The following is a 16,642-nucleotide window of genomic DNA, read 5'->3' on the forward strand; positions in this document are numbered from 1 at the left end:
AATATACATTGCGGTGGTACCTACCCAGGCGGACCCACATATGAGAAGCCTACAACCAGTAAAATTACACCAGTAATTCCTCAGAATCCTACTTTATCCCTGATAAGATACATTAAATCAAGAAAGCGGATCTCAACGGCCCCGTAGGCAAAGCAAATATTTAAAAAACAAATATAGGTATGATGACGTACAATCAAAAGTACCACGCAAATAAGTACTGGTTTCGGATTACGTTAACGTCAGAACAATGCATTGTCAGCGGATTTCTTTTTCGATTTGGGCCTTAAATCATTATGTAAATTGTCGAATGCACGCTCAGGAAAAACGTTTCGACAAAAAGTAGCAACTTATGACTATTTATAATTTTTTAAGTGTTTTTATTGTTTAAAAATACAAGGATTTGAAATAACCAACATAGAAAATTGCATTCATATGATAAAATAGTTTTTCCTGCCATTGCTTGTAACTCAGGAATTATGTAGCTTCTTATTAGTGAGAAAATTTTCAAAATCTGTTAAGTAGTTCCTGAGATTATCGCATCCAAACAAACTCTGCAGTAGTAATAGTATAGATGTGAAAGTTTCGGAAAATGTTTGTTAGCACTTCACGCCTAAACTACTGAACGTATTTGGGCGCAAATAGGAACAGGAGATAAGCCTATTTAAGATATGGGCTACTTTTAACCGACATCAACAAAGGAGAAGGTTATCAATTCGACTTTTTTTTTGTTTACTGCCTCAGTCATTTATTATAATAATAATAGTATCAGCCCTGTATAATACATTGTCCCACTTTTGGGCACGGGTCTCCTCTACTATTGAGAGGGATTAGGCCTTAATCCACCACGCTGGTATAGTGCATATTGTAGACTTCACACACCCTCGAAAATTCCTAATAGAGAATTTCTCAGATATGCAGGTTTCCTCACGATGTTTTCCTTCACCGTTAAAGCAAGCGATAATTCACAAAGAATACACATAATTTTTTTAGAAAAGTCAGAGGCGTGTGCTCTTTGGATTTGAACCTGCGGACATTCGTCTTGGCAATCCGTTCCACAACCAGCTAGGCTATTGCTGCAGTCATTTATTAAACGACTTGAAATTCTTTTTTATTTGGAAGATTATACTTGCAAATTGGTCACATAATTTTTTGTGGTTTTTGATGACGGTTCAATTTTTTCTTATACCCGACCAGTGTAAGGTCTCAGTGGAACTTAGTCTAAAAGTTCAGTATGTTAAGAAATTCGATGGCTCCACGCGTTATGTCGTAAGTCAAAAAGTATTATTTTAGAAACAGCCCGAGGCTCTGTGGCCCTACAACCTCTGCTAACTATAATTAATTATTCCTTAAAAATATCCTCCTTTATTCATAGACGTTATTTATCTAAGGACGGAGCATTGCTGTGAGGACAAGCCTGTTTCTCAGCTTTGTCTATCTGACGGCTTGCTGTTTGTTCAGCTTTGTTTATCTGACAGACAACTAGATTCAAGTTGTATCTCAATATTAGCTAATCACAATGGTCTTATGTCTATGCACTGCGAAGGCTGCCATGCCGTAGCACTGAAAAACAGACTTATTATCACAGCAATACTCCTCCTTCCTTAGATAAAAAACGTCTATGAATAAGGGAGTTAGATGAAACAAGAGGTCAGTCTAATTTCTATTCCATAGAAGTATGCAAGTTTCTATTCCATACAATGCAGCTATATAAATTATCATAATTTTCCATTATCTCTTCTGACATCATTCCAAGACCTTAGCATTTACTACACTATAATACGTCAACTTCAATAATAACATCAACTCGAAACAAACTAGTTCTCACACGCAACGAAGTATAACATTGTTTGCTAATAATGCGAGCACTTAAAAAAAATTGAGAATACATAACTATATTTACTGGTAGTACGTCTGTCGTATGTCAGAGTCCGCCTGGGTACCACCGCAATGTTGATTTCTGCCGTCAAGCAGCGGTGTGTAGTCACTATTATGTTCCGATTTGAAATTGTAGCTAGTGTAACTACTGGACATCAGACTTGACATCTCATGTCTCAGGATGGCGAGCGCCGTGTAATACCAAACAATTGTACTTCAAGTTGTTTGATGGTGTTTCTACTGTTTTTGGGCGCTCGTATCTCGTCATTAAGCAATGCAAAAGCAAAAAAACATATGTAGATAAACTTAAAACAAATAGAGAAATCGTCGACACATCAGTAAACACTCACCTGGTGTATGGTAATAACTCCGGCCTGCTCAGTCATTTTCACTAACACACTAATATCACAGATTGAATAAATAATAAATTAATTTTAATTACATATCACTACTCATCGTCTGCGTCCAAGTCCCACAGTCCAGCCAGGCCGCGAAGCAAATCTCTTATGATCGAATCTATGATTTTATTCAAAAATATAAAATAATACATGAAAATCCACCAGAATTCAATGATGACGCGAGCATCAACAGAAAGCATTTAACGACGCGTACGCTCGCGTCGGCGGTCGAACGCCGAATAATCAATGAGCTCGCGTTCGCGACTCACGAATGCCTGCGCGCGCGCATGATAAGGGCGTCGAGTGCTGTGATAATCACAGGCCGATCACGCCAGCGACTTTTAATCATTTCACCAAATTCTTTAACAAATAATTTTCTTTATAGGTTAACGGGAACATCTTAGTTCCAAGCGAGATGTGACGAAGTGATGCGTCTCTAGGCGGGACGTGATCACACGTTCTACAAAAACCCCTTAGAATGGGAGAACGATGTCTATCAAGTATCAATAAAGGCTGTAGGGGCAGTGACCGTTGATCTTTTGAATGACGTACGATCGACGCGACGGTGCAATGTTACTAACGTTATCAATGCGACAGATTGTGAAGATGATGTTTGGACTTTGATATTTATTCACATCTGAAACGACTGGATGAAATTTTTTACACAGATAGACCATTAATGTAATTGGCTATTTTTATTTATATAGTAAGCGGCGATAGCCTAGTTAGGAGGGGAACAGACGGTCGCGACGAATGTCAGCAGGTTCAGAAGCCAAGGGCACGCACCTCTGACTTTCCTAGTTATGTGTGTATTCTTTGTGAATTATCGCTTGTTTTAACGTTGAAAGAAAACACTGTGAAGAAATCTTCGTACCTGAGAAGTTATATATACGAATTTTGAAGGTATGTGAGGTGTGCTAATACGCCCTAAGCCAGCGCGGTGGACCTTAACTCTCTGAAAAGTAGAAGAGGCCTTTGCCTAGCAGTGGGCCAATATAAAATACAGGGTTGATGTGACTAGGTTTTTCATGCAGGTTTATTCGCAACTAATACCTAGTTAGACATAAATCTGGCCGTGTGCCTCTCGCGGGGTGCAAGGTGACCTACGACATAATTAACGTCGCAGATTTTGTTGTAGACGGCAAGCGATAACGTACCTTTTGATGACTGCTCACTGCAGCTCATGAACATAGTCCACCTAAATTAATGTCGCACACTTTTCTACATTTCCGGGTATTTGGCAGTTTCATTGATCGTTCGAATACCAGTTATCCACGCTGATTTTCTGCGAGAATGTGTTCCAGTAGGGCAGGCCCATCCAATAAATATTTTGTTCAACTTTTCTATTACCCGGGGCAAAATGACGACACAAAATTGACTGACTAGCTATAATAGTACTTAATTTAAAAAAAGACGTCTATAGACGTCGTTGTTTCAATTTTAACTTTCAACCTTAACATACAAGGCCTAGCCACCAGAATCTAGCAAACCGTTTTGTTTTGAATAAATACTTTTATAATGTGTTGCTTAATGTAGACGTGTAATGACGACCTCGCTCTCGCCGGTTGTCCGCTGCCAAGGTCACCGTTGATGTAACGTTGCAAAACGTTTTACATAACAACCACTGGTCATGGGACGTAAACAATCTAGAATTTACGCCAGAGTCTCTCAAACAGCTAGCGTACCATAATATTGTTCCATGTGTAAACACCATAGGATTTATACGAAAGTCTTCCAAATATACCATAGCTTAAATTGACTGAAGACTGGCAATTTCGATGAGTCATTTGATGTGGATGCTTATGGCCGGCAGTGATCACATAGGTCCCTCGCCCACGGAGCTGTTTCAAGCGACTCTAAGTTTTGTACGTGCATTCTACCAGTCGCTGTAAGTAGCCGCTATACAATTTCGCTACGTTCAGGTATCAAACGCGTTGTCGACGCGTCTTGTTTTGTGTGCAAGACTTGAACTATGAGGATAGTGAGGAAATTCTTATAATTTTGGGAAGTGAATCAAATTTATCTCCGGATTAGAATATACAACTCTGTTCATTCTTATTAGTCATAGGCATACAGGCTTGGAGAGGATTATAGTGGCCGCCGTGAATTACTGTAATAAACGAAATAAACTACGTCCATATTTTAAAAAAATTAACAACCAACGTAAAGATAGCATATTGTAGAAATATGATGCTTAATTGTTTTTTAAATCTATTATAAATTTCGGATAGCTTCTAAACAGTAAGCGTGCAATTTTGGGGACATCGCTTCAAACCGTTAGTGTTAGAAACAATTCGCACGCAAGTCTGTTACAAACTATTAACAAAATGTTTATAAAAAATGCCTTTCCCTGATGTGAATATACCGCCATATTTGTTCCTCATTCGGCTGTGTGCCTACTTCGTTTTAAGTCTTCATGAGTTGCAGTTTTGATGCATAAAAATGTGGTTAACATTTAATTGTTCATAAAATTAAACAGCCGGTTTTTCTTCACTTACAAATAAACACTATCGGTACTTGAAGGACACAAGATTCAAGTAAATTTAAATTCTCATGTTTGGCATCTAAATATAACTATTTAATTGTCTTTGACTTTATTTTTGTTTTTGAGTAATAAACAGCTAATGCATACTCAATATAATTTATTTGGTAATGATTCGATAGCGCACTGCTGAGATTTTGGGGTTCGACCCCAGGGTCGCTTAAGTGATATTGGGTTTTCTACTCAGAATCAGAACGGAGTCTGGAATTTATCCCCGATATAACTATAGGCGGGCGAGCCTAGCACAATATCATGGGACGGAGTACACACGTTGGAAATTGGGTGCACCTGTTTCGTCTCTGCCTACCCCACTATACACACACCTTTTAACCCCCTTCGGTTATTTGTCTTCTAAATACGTATGTATGTGACGAGTAATTACATAGTAATAAAAATATGTTTATGATGACATCAAAAGTTGCGTCCTTCCACGGTCGTCTGATTACGTCGACCCGAAACACAACTCGTTCGAATTAGAGGCTATAGCATACGTAGCGTTACCAGGCGTCCGGATAAAGCTGGACATAGGCTTTCAGAATGCGTTCTGGCCAAATTAAACGATGACAACCATGTTTGGCTTCTGTTATGCTTTTTACATTTAACCAGTTACGTGTACTTATCTAGAGACTTTCCCGCCCTCACACCCACCACTACAACTCCTGTAAGCCAGGATCAGTAGCACGCATTTTATAACACCGAGCAGTGAATCTCTGCTCGCATAATAATAATAATAATAATATTAGCCCTGTATTATATACTTGCCCACTGCTGAGCACGGGCCTCCTCTACTACTGAGAGGGATTAGGCCTTAGTCCACCACGCTGGCCTAGTGCGGATTGGTAGACTTCACACACCTTCGAAATTCCTATAGAGAACTTCTCAGATGTGCAGGTTTCCTCACGATGTTTTCCTTCACCGTTAAAGCGAACGATAAATTCACAAAGCATTCTGCTCGGATCCCGCAACGAAATTAATCAAATAGAAAGGTAGTGGGGAGTTGGAAATATTAATTGTCCACACGTATGCGTATCTGTCTCGTATGCCTCACATAGCATTTCGGAAGCGCGACTCGTGAGCAGGCGAGCGCTGAACGCTGTGTAAGACGTCACATATGCCCAATAATCTAGGGTGTCCGGCGAAACTGACTACATTGTTCAGTTATTAGGTTTGACGGCCTAGCGACCTTAAACATACCACGTATACAGTGGTTGTATCCAGACGGTCAAAAATATCATCCGCTTACCACGATCGCGCCATATAAGTCAATATATCTAATATTCTACAATTTACACAGATGGTAAATAAACAGACTGATTAACACGTTCGTTACATAAATTGTCGCCTTACAGAGGTGTGTCCTTTTTGAACGTGATAATACGTCATTATAAACAATTCACAGACAAATATGGGTGAACCCCAATACGAGCCAGTGTTTGCAAGTGGAATTTTTTGGCGCAGTCATTATATCAGAATATAATAATATCAGCCCTGTATTATTTTGTCCCATTTTGGGCACGGGCCTCCTCTACTACTGAAAGGGATTAGACTAATTGTTAAGTATATTTAGCTTTACATTCACCGAACGTCATAATACGTTTTGTGTACAAATATATAAATGTATTAAGTATAAAAAATGCTGAAAACATTAAACATCATAAAAATGTTTTACCGATCCTTTTTGTTACTTACTTTAATTATAATGGTGTACCTAATGAATCTGAAATGGAAGTTCTCAATGGACGTTAGGTCAGAAGCCAGATGAAGGCAGTATTGCTGGACACGGCACGCATTTTGAAGAGATTCCTCACTGAATCCCTAATGACCAGTAGTTTGGGTCTTGAGCCTCGCCATCCGTGTGTTATATTTTTTTTGACATTTCCATATGCACTGATATTTTTATTTAATAAAGAAGGTTTTTTTTATTGCTTTGAATGACGAGACGAGCTTGCCGTTCGTCTGATAGTAAGCGATACGATCATAAAGAGTAAAACACCAACACCTTGAATCACAAAGTATTGTTTGATATTTGGTAGATGTAAAGAACTTAACTATTAAAATAAAAAGTAAATTTATGCAAATTTCTATATTATCATTAAACTTGAGAATAATTGTCTAGTTTCCATGGCACGTACTACCAATAAAACATAATTGAGATACAAATCAACTCGTTAGTTTCACATGATATTTAAATCATGGCTATTTGCTCGGCACGCGTTTAATATTAGAGCCTCCAGTGCAAAACAATTTGTGTCTTTATGAAGTTTTCATTTGCGAACAAACATGTTTTTCACATCTATTTATAGTACAATAACAGCTAATTTTTAAATCGTCAGATATAATTTATCCTTCAAATAAACTATAATCTGACCGAATTTAAAAGAGGTACCAATTTACAACTTTATACTTACAACTGTCATTTTTAATTCATGCGTGTAAATAAATAAATAAAACAAATACCTCAGAACAATCATTGTTCTGAGAAAAATACGAATAAATGTTATCTGATAACTGATAACTTAAAAAAAAATAGGCCGACGTAAAAAATAAAATACCTTTTTTAACCTTTATAATTAAAAACTTCTTAAATTAATGTAATTTATACCTAAATCATTGTGAATCGACGCCAAATAATCAATGAACGAAGAATTAAATTTAAAGAAAAACCTAACTCAATTTTAACAATGCATAAACATCCGATAAACATTTTTCGACAAAATATTTTAAGATGGAAAATCTAGGCTTTTATGCTAAATATAAGCTCTAATGTAGAATAGGGTATTTGCATTATTATTTTTTTATAACTTTTATAAAATATGTCCGTCTTATAAATTCTGAAACAGAAATCATTGTAATCTGATGAAAAATCCACAAATTATAAGCCATTGAATTTTGGTAGTAGGGTTAAGTGTCATATAACAGAAAAGAGAAGAAATACTTGCTTGTGACGTCAGCGGGCATTACGATGCGTTTGAAAGAAAGAGATGGAGTGATATCCCCACTCCATGCTCACTCCTGCACGTAGCAATATTTGAAATTTGAATTACTGCCTCATTTCTTATCGTATCTTAATGCTGTTTCCACAGAAGGATTTCTTTTTTGTACTAATTGCTGTTGCGTATTAAAAAATGCAATGACAGACGAACTTGTCGTTCGCCTGATGTTAAGCGATACGACCGCCCATAAACAGTAGAAACACCATACAACACCTTGAATTATAGTATTGTTTGGTATTCCACTGCGCTCGCCATCCTGAGACATGAGATGTTCAGTGTCATTATGTCCAGTATTTACACTGGCTACTATGTCTTTCTAACTGTAACACAACAGTGACTACACACTGCTGCTTGGGTCCAGAAAAAGACATATGTCCACTTAATATCCACTCAAAGGTGAGATCAGATATTAATACCTTAAGGTGATATTAAATTAGAGTTAAATGCTCTAAATTGTCCGGATTTTATATTGATAAAGTAATTACATTTTTATTATAATACATTTAATGCATTTGAACCTGTTTAAACACTAAATCTTATCATTAAACGTCGTTTATATGTTTTAGCTAAAAGCCCTTTCGTTCACTAATTGATACTCAAAGAAACTAAATTCTGATTATGTTAATCATTGAATAATAAACTTATTCATAAAATGCTAATAGTTTCTTGCAAGACAGAGACAAGAATATTACGGCATATTTACGTCACTCTCGCTTCTATTCGTTTACACTTACGACTTAAATTATAATAAACTTTGCCTTTTTTAGAAACGTCATTATATTCTTTGTGACATATCGCTAAGGAACGTGAAGGAAAACATCGTGAGGAAACTTGCATACCTGAGAAATTTTCTATAAGGATTTCGAGGGTGTGTGAAGTCTATCAATCCGCACTAGGCCAGCGTGGTGGACTCAGGCCTAAATCCTCTCATAAGTAGAGGAGGCCCGCGCCCAGCCATGGGACAGTATACAGTGCCGATATTATTATATTATTTATCTTTTAACAGCAGATTTCAATAAACTATTTCAATACTATCAGTATTTTAAAATAAACCAAAGAAAGTACGACATTTGTAAGTAACAAACTTCATTTTGATTTGTCCCATTTCACATTCAATCGATTTGATTGAAACCTGCTGACCATAGACTAGTGATGTGCTGGATCGTTAACAAAATATATCCGCTGATATTGATACTATCTGGTGTCGAGATCAGCACATACGGAAACGGACAGGGCATTTTTGTGGGGGCACGCTACGGTACGCAGTACCCTATGTACGGTAACCCTTGTTAAACATGTTTTGAACTGAAATTAAATGTAATTATTTATTGAAAAAGAAAAAAAAATTATACAAAAATATGAGATCCTTAAAACTAGAATTTCCAGGGGTACCCAACTAGGCAAAGCCTGTATCTTCGGCTACCAGCGACAAAGTTAAATTACATTCCTTGTTCCCAACACTTCAAACAAGTAAATCATTTTGACCCCCAGTGCCTTCGCGGAATAGCCATGAACTCAAACGCAACGCAAACTCATAACAAAATAAAAATCTGTAAACGGCATCGTGTTTGGTAGAGAATTCGCGAACCGGGTCATTGCTAACTCGATCTTTATTGAATTATTCATTTTGTTTATTACTTTTATCGTATGTCGCGATAATACCTGCGTGGCACCGTCATACGTATTTGTTATATCTTCGTATTTTTATACAGGGTTATTATAACTACGCGGTAATAAATAAAATTATGTTATCATCTTCACTTCAGCTAACATTGTGCCAAAGACAGCTTGAAAAAGAAAATATATATGCAAAAATAATCTAGGTCTTACTTTTCTGATCCTATTCATTTTGTAGTTTATTATGAATATGGCGTGTGTTAGTGTATTTCTGACTGAAAGATGTTGCCGCTGCGACGAATTCTCTTATAGAAGTAGTGGCCTCAAGGTGTGTAGTTAATTAAAATAACATTCTATTCATATTTTATGTAACCATAAATAATAAACGACAGTTCTGCGGTAACAAGCATAAAAACAATAATACGTCTTAATGAAAACCTCCAGTCTACCAATCCGCACTAGGCCAGCGTGGTAGATTAAGGCCTAATCCCTCACAGTAGTAGAGGAGGCCCGTGCTCAGCAGTGGGACAGTATATAATCCTGGGCTGAAGAGAAATATTAAAACCGCGATAAAATCCGAAAAATAGTTTAATTTTAATGTCTAACATTCGCGTAAACATAAGAAATCATTATATAGCGATCAGGATCGCTTGCCAAAACTGGCCGTTACCACCTATTCCAGCCCTCAAACTCCACAGCCTGTCTACTCCGATAACCAAACGTCAATTGCCCGTAAATTTTAGTGCTATCACGATAATTAACTGCCTATCATCGCTATCAATGACCCAGGGTTACCGCTGCAGCATGTGATGCGGTGCACGTGCGGCTCAGTGATCCTCACTCACGTGCCTGATCACCTCACGTGGTTATGCCTGAGGTATTAATGACCTTCAAGTGACTCTCTATCTATCTGCGGCTAGCAAGAATATACCATATGCCGTTAACCTAAAGTTTTAATTAGCGATTTCACTACTATCAAGCCGGTTGCTTTCTCCTGGGGTGTGTTTAAAATGCTAGCATGGAATGGCGTCTGCGTGTTCGGTTCGAAATCCTGGAAACATTCTAAAGTGTTGATGGAGATCACATGTTTTTAGTCGGTAATAATCTGACATAACCCGTCTACCTTGCATATGCACGACGGCGATCCAAGAGGATTTTTCCCATAAAAAAAAGGCGGGGAGGTTCACATACACAAGTGCACCTACTTTACGCCGTGTGTATTCCGTCCTATGATGTGATAGGGAGCGAGCCTATCGCCATATCGAGCACAAATTCCGGACTCAAACTGATACTGAGTAGAAAAAGCCAATATCACTTTTCCCTCCCCGGGATAAAGATTTTGCTGCAGGCACCGCCTGACTTTTATAATGCCTATTAATATTAGCTTCTTTTAATCGGAGAAGAGTTCTAATATTTGAGCTGATATAGACAATACAAAAATATTAAACAGATTCGTGTTCCCTAAGACTCGCCTGGCTTCACCGCTTGGTCTCATAAACTGCGTGCCACTGCTGATCCTGGCTTACAGGAGTTATAGTGGTGGATGTGAGGGCCGGACATTCTCTGGTATGGAAAATAATCGGTATCCATGTACCTACATTCTCTTGATGATAGACCTCTTTACTAAACCATTATCTACTATAATCAACTGGTCATTAAATGACTAAAAAAAAGAATAAAACGTAGTCGTCGCAGTCTAAAGAGCAATATTATCATGAATATAAATTTCTTACAAATCTCAGAAGTCCAAACGTGCCTTGACTGATCTTCCATCGCCTCAGGGTCTGGAGACCTGGAACAGGATGACGGGGTTTGGATATGGAAGGAATGAGGGGAAGGATGAAAAGGATTTTATAGGACCAAGTATGTAGGTAGGTGTTCTATCGTTGTTTTGTATAACTGCCTTGTGGTCTTTTATGAACATGGCAAAGTGACGACCTTGTACAGATGATCATCCCTCACCAGTCGACACAATTATGCCGGCCTATTCCAAACTGAATGCAGTCAGCGACATAAGCAGCTGGACAAATTCAAAACTTGAAAACGTCTATACACGTTAAGTTTAACCGTTTTTTTTTTGTGTGACATTAAATACATCCCTTTCATTATTTTATTTTAGCACCTGATGGTAAGTGGAGTGGGGTCCAATAGAATGTCGACTGACGAGAGATGATTGTCCCTAGGCAATCGACACAATTATACCGGCTTGTTTCAACCGAATATACTCAGGCTGATCCCGGAACGCGACACACTTACGTGGGCCACCATGGCAGGTTTTAACTCTGTGTACGGTGATCGCTATGCGAGCGAATATAAAATGTATCCTACCACCAGCAAACCCACCAGTTTTCAATTCGTTCAGCTACTTATGTGACTGACTGCACATCCATTACATTCAAGTCTTCAGTTTGTTTTAATATTGTTCAGTCAATCCTATATCCATGTATTTAAAGAGAACATTTTCAAATTCCGAACGCATCACTGACGTCACAGTTTCCTCATTGCATACACATCGCGTAATATTTCCGCGACCCCGCGCGCCAATCACGCCGCGATATCGCGACGGGTTTGACGTCACAAGTCACAACACGTCAACGCTTGCAAGCAACACCGGTAACATATTTACATACGATTATGAAACAATGTCCAATACTATTGTGAACGTTTTGTGGCATAATGATACGGACATATATTAGCATATACTTACAGCTGTACCTATAGCATTGTGTATAAAAATTTCAAGTGGTATCGAAAGTACAGGAAATATTTAATACTAGATAAAGACCTCATTAAACGGGGTATACCCTAGTTGGGAGTGGAACGGACAGCCGAGACGAATGTCCTAAGATTCAAAACCCAAACACACCTCTGACTTTATAAAATTATGTGTATATTCTTTGTGAATTATCGCTTGCTTTAACGGCAAAGGAAAATAACGTGAGGAAACCTGCGTACCTGAAAAGTTCTGTATAAGAATTTGAGGGTACGTGAAGTCTGTTAATCCGCACCAGGCCAGTGGACTAAAGCCTAATCCCTCTCAGTAGTAGAGGAGTAGTGCCCAGCAGTTGGACAATCCCTCCAACCAGCCCATGGCCCAACCAATCTTGCGATCATATGGGGCCTAAACGCGATAGACTCTCGCGCAGATTTTAGACTCCAGCAGTGGGACAGTATATAATACAGGGCTATCATAATGTTACACGTGGTGGAGAGTAATCTTGTATCCATATCTCGTTCAGGGGTCAGCCGGTCATATCCAGTTTAGTTTTATCTCGCGATGAGGGAGACTTCACACATTCGATATTATATTTGATCTGTTATCAGTGTAAGTTAATTTAATAACTGACTTAAAAAAAAGGAGATTATCAATTCGATGTGTATTTTTTTTTATCGTTTACCTCAGAACTTAAACATTTATTAACAGATTTGTAATTTTTTTTTTATTCCTTAGGACATATTTCCAGTCTGGGACCAGTCCTGAATAATTTTAAAAACGGTTTTAAATTATAATAATATCAGCCCTGTATTATATACTTGCCCACTGCTGAGCACGGGCCTCCTCTACTACTGAGAGGGATTAGGCCTTAGTCCACCACGCTGGCCTAGTCCGGATTGGTAGACTTCACACACCTTCGAATTTCCTACAGAGAACTTCTCAAATGTGCAGGTTTCCTCACGATGTTTTCCTTCACCGTTAAAGCGAACGATAAATTCACAAAGGATACACACATGATTTTTTAGAAAAATCAGAGGTGTGCGCCCTTGGGATTTGAACCTGCGGACATTCGTCTTGGCAGTCCGTTCCACACCCAACTAACGGTTAAACGGTTTTAGTAGTTTTATACGCTGGTAGGATATTTCTATAGGCCAGGATAGCGACAGCAAACAGAGGGTAAAACACGCCATAGTCCTACGTAAGTGTTTCGGATTCCGGGATCGGCATGTGAATATCCGGTTCCAAACAGGCCGGCATGATTGTGTCGACTTTGTGTAATCTTACTTACCATCTCAGGCGGTGATGTAACTTTACTATGCCCATAAAAAAAAAAACTACATATAGGGTACTAATTGAGCCTCTGCCTGTCCCTAGAGAGATACCGCGTGAATTTATAGCTGAAGCAGTGATAGCGAAAGTTAGTTACGTAAGTTACTAGGTCTCAATTGAAATACAAAGCGCGTAAGATTTCGAGAGGCGACAAAGAAAATTGCAATGCACCAAATAAGATTTTCGTTAAGAAATTTTGATATAAATCCTTGAATGTTATAGCTTTGTTCATTCTTATCATCAAGCATGGTAAATCGTGTTCCAGTATGAAAACCACTGGATTTTATAGCAAATAAATAAATACTTCAACTCTCACATTTATTTATTTGAAATCAGGTACACCAACAGCACTACATATTACATCAATCAATATTATAAAAGCAATAAGGTACAGCATCTGATATGTGTGCTACGAATAGGTGAACACAGCATTTACCACTAACACACATAACAAGACAATGTCAAGACTGCCTTGGCGGCGTTGTTGTAATCCGTACGCGATATGAATACGACTAATAGTGCTGGGTTCGAATCCCGGGTCAGATCAAAAATAATTGACTGGATTTTCCATTATAAAGAATAACTCAGTCACAGCTCAGAGTCAGAATGTTGGCAGTGAGATCCAAGCCTCGGAAAGCACCTAAAGCCGTTGGTCCTGCGCCTGATCCCTCTCCGGTCACGTAGGATTGCCGTCTCACCGGACTATGAGAGTGAAGGAACAGAGAGTGCTTGTGTATTGCGCACACACTTATGCACAATAATATCTCCTTCGTTACCTAGCTGATATCCGACTTTGGCCGCCGTGGTCGAAATTCAGCTAGGAGGGGTTTATTCATTCATATAATGGTAAACTTCACAGACTTTCACAGATCATAAAGTGTGGAAGTACACTGCATTTATGTTTATAATTAAGACTCTCCTCCGAGCAAACGTTTTTGAGCATTCGTTCCATACATTAACGGTGCATAATTGCGAGCGGGAATATGCAAAGATTGCAAATAATTGCTTTAAAAAAACAATTTGGTCTAGTGACAATATACTTAGGATGGGACTTGAATACGAATCCTAGAAACCTTTTTCTGCTTACCCTTTAGCAATAAAGGCGAAATGGTATGTGTGTACTATGCCCGTTTTGATAATAACTTCACAATTTACATAACATTATTTAACGCCATCTATAACAAGTATAGCGAACTAAATAGTGCAGTAGAGTAGTAAAACTGACAATATAAAGATTGGTAGAGTCGTTTGATGCGTCGAAATCTTTATCAGAAAGCGTTTTGCGAATTTTAGAGACATACCGCTGACTCATGATTACGATGTTTTATGTTATATTTATTGCACAATGGACATTGCATTGTTAATAAAACCATATACTCGTCTTTGCCTCTGGTAACATTGTGCCAAAAATCATAAAAAAAATGGATATTGCTACCAAAAATCCAGGTTAAATTTTTCTTAATTTTTTATTATTTTGTAGTTTAGTACGAATAAGGCGTGTGCGTGGGTGTATTTCTGACTGAAAGTGCGATGTGGTCGCTGCGACGAATTCTCTTAGAGTGGTAGCAATGGCATTAGGGCGCGAAAAATTAAAATTATTTTATATTGATTTTTGTTTTGTTCGAAACTTATACTTTGTTATTTTACATAGATATGATTCGAGTAACTTATTGTAAAGTGTTATTTTCAAGAAGATAAGTACGTGGTTTCATTTAGTAACGCAATGTCAAAATGACCCTTTATAATATAATATATGCCTATGATTTTTCAGCAAAAAACCAATTAACCCCAGAAACATTTTTTTTTAAGAGTACACGATAAAGTAACCCCACTGCACCTGATGGTAAGTGTAGGAGGGGTCTAATAGAATGTTGACTGACGAGAGATGATTACCCCTCGGCAGTCGACACAATTATGCCGGCCTGTTGGAACAGGATATACACAGGCTGATCCCGGAACGCGACACACTTACGTGGACCACTATGGCGGGTTTTAACACCTTGTGCACGGTGGTCGCTAACCGGGCGAATATAAAATATATCCTACCATCAGCAATAAATAAAACAGAAACCATTAATTATGTTTCTTTATGATTTGAACTAAGATGAACAATTTCAATTTAATTTTTCCAAAGTACATAAAAATGAACACAGTGGGCCAGCGACAAATGCAAAGTAATGTTAAAATAATAAAAAACAATATAATATAAATCTAGTTTTGCCGTGCCTTGGCACATGTATTGTTTGAAGAACATTGTAGCCAGTGTAACTACTATAATAAGCCTTAACATCTCATGTCTCAGCATATCGAGCACAGTGGAATACCAAAACAACACTTTGTAATTTAAAGTATTCGATCGTGTTTCTTTTTATTGGTGGTCGTTTCGCTTATCAGACGAACGGCAAGCTCGTCTCGTCATTCAAAGCAATAAAAAAATGTATCCCAAAACATTTTAGTCCGCCTAAAACGTTTCATATCTCAGCACTCTGCGACTGTCATTCGAGTCTTTAAAAACAATAGAGACGTCGCTTGCAACTATCTAGGGCGCTGACAAAAAGGTTGGTAGCCGCTTTACTCTCAATGGGCATCATTTTAGACCAGCGTTTCTCAAACTATGTGTTTCGACTCATTGGAGAAGTATAGGCCTACTGTAAGGAATACTGTATAGGCCCTGTTAAATAGAATGGATGATGATAACTCATGAACAAGGAAAGTAAAATTGATATTAAAACAGCACTCTTTGTATTGTATTTATTCGTCTTATTGTAGTGGTATCAAATATATTAATTCTACTTTATTTCTGTATCTAGTGTAGACAAATTTTTAACTTAGTATAATTTACATATAATTTAATAAAACTAAAAATAAAAATGATTTTGTAATAAGACCAGCGTCAAATAAATGAATAAATGTGTACTGTAGGCAACTAGGCTAAAATTTGGGTCTTCACGATACAGGCTTGCCTAGTGTGAAGACCATAGGATATACGCTCATATGTAATGATTAGTCAGTTTTTAATAAATAAATGTAATTAAGTATTAAAAATGACTTCGTGACAGCCTAGAAGTGAGTACAGAATTTGAGAGCTTTTTTAGATGGGTCGCTATTTGGGAACTACTACTTTAGACAGTTAATACTATTACTAAGTTTTCTTATAAAGCCATTTTTTATA

The 16,642-nt window shown here is 37.8% G+C and overlaps 1 protein-coding gene across 5 annotated transcripts in view; it reads right to left on the reverse strand.

Moving 5' to 3' along the window:
• LOC115454611 (pantothenate kinase 3) overlaps positions 1-16,642 on the reverse strand; it is a 48,359-nt gene that overhangs the window by 25,175 nt on the left and 6,542 nt on the right. For 2 of the 5 annotated variants that reach the window (XM_037443013.1, XM_037443014.1), the window contains exon 3: positions 11,159-11,217. The exons of 2 other annotated variants lie outside the window; for them this stretch is intronic. In XM_037443013.1, coding sequence (XP_037298910.1) covers positions 11,159-11,217 — 59 coding nt within the window. Of the gene's footprint in view, positions 1-2,225; positions 2,521-11,158; positions 11,218-16,642 lie in introns of those variants that run through there. One more of the 5 variants, XM_037443015.1, reaches the window with a different exon arrangement.

Source organism: Manduca sexta, chromosome 26 (assembly GCF_014839805.1).
Source record: "Manduca sexta isolate Smith_Timp_Sample1 chromosome 26, JHU_Msex_v1.0, whole genome shotgun sequence".
Classification (NCBI taxonomy): domain Eukaryota; kingdom Metazoa; phylum Arthropoda; class Insecta; order Lepidoptera; family Sphingidae; genus Manduca; species Manduca sexta.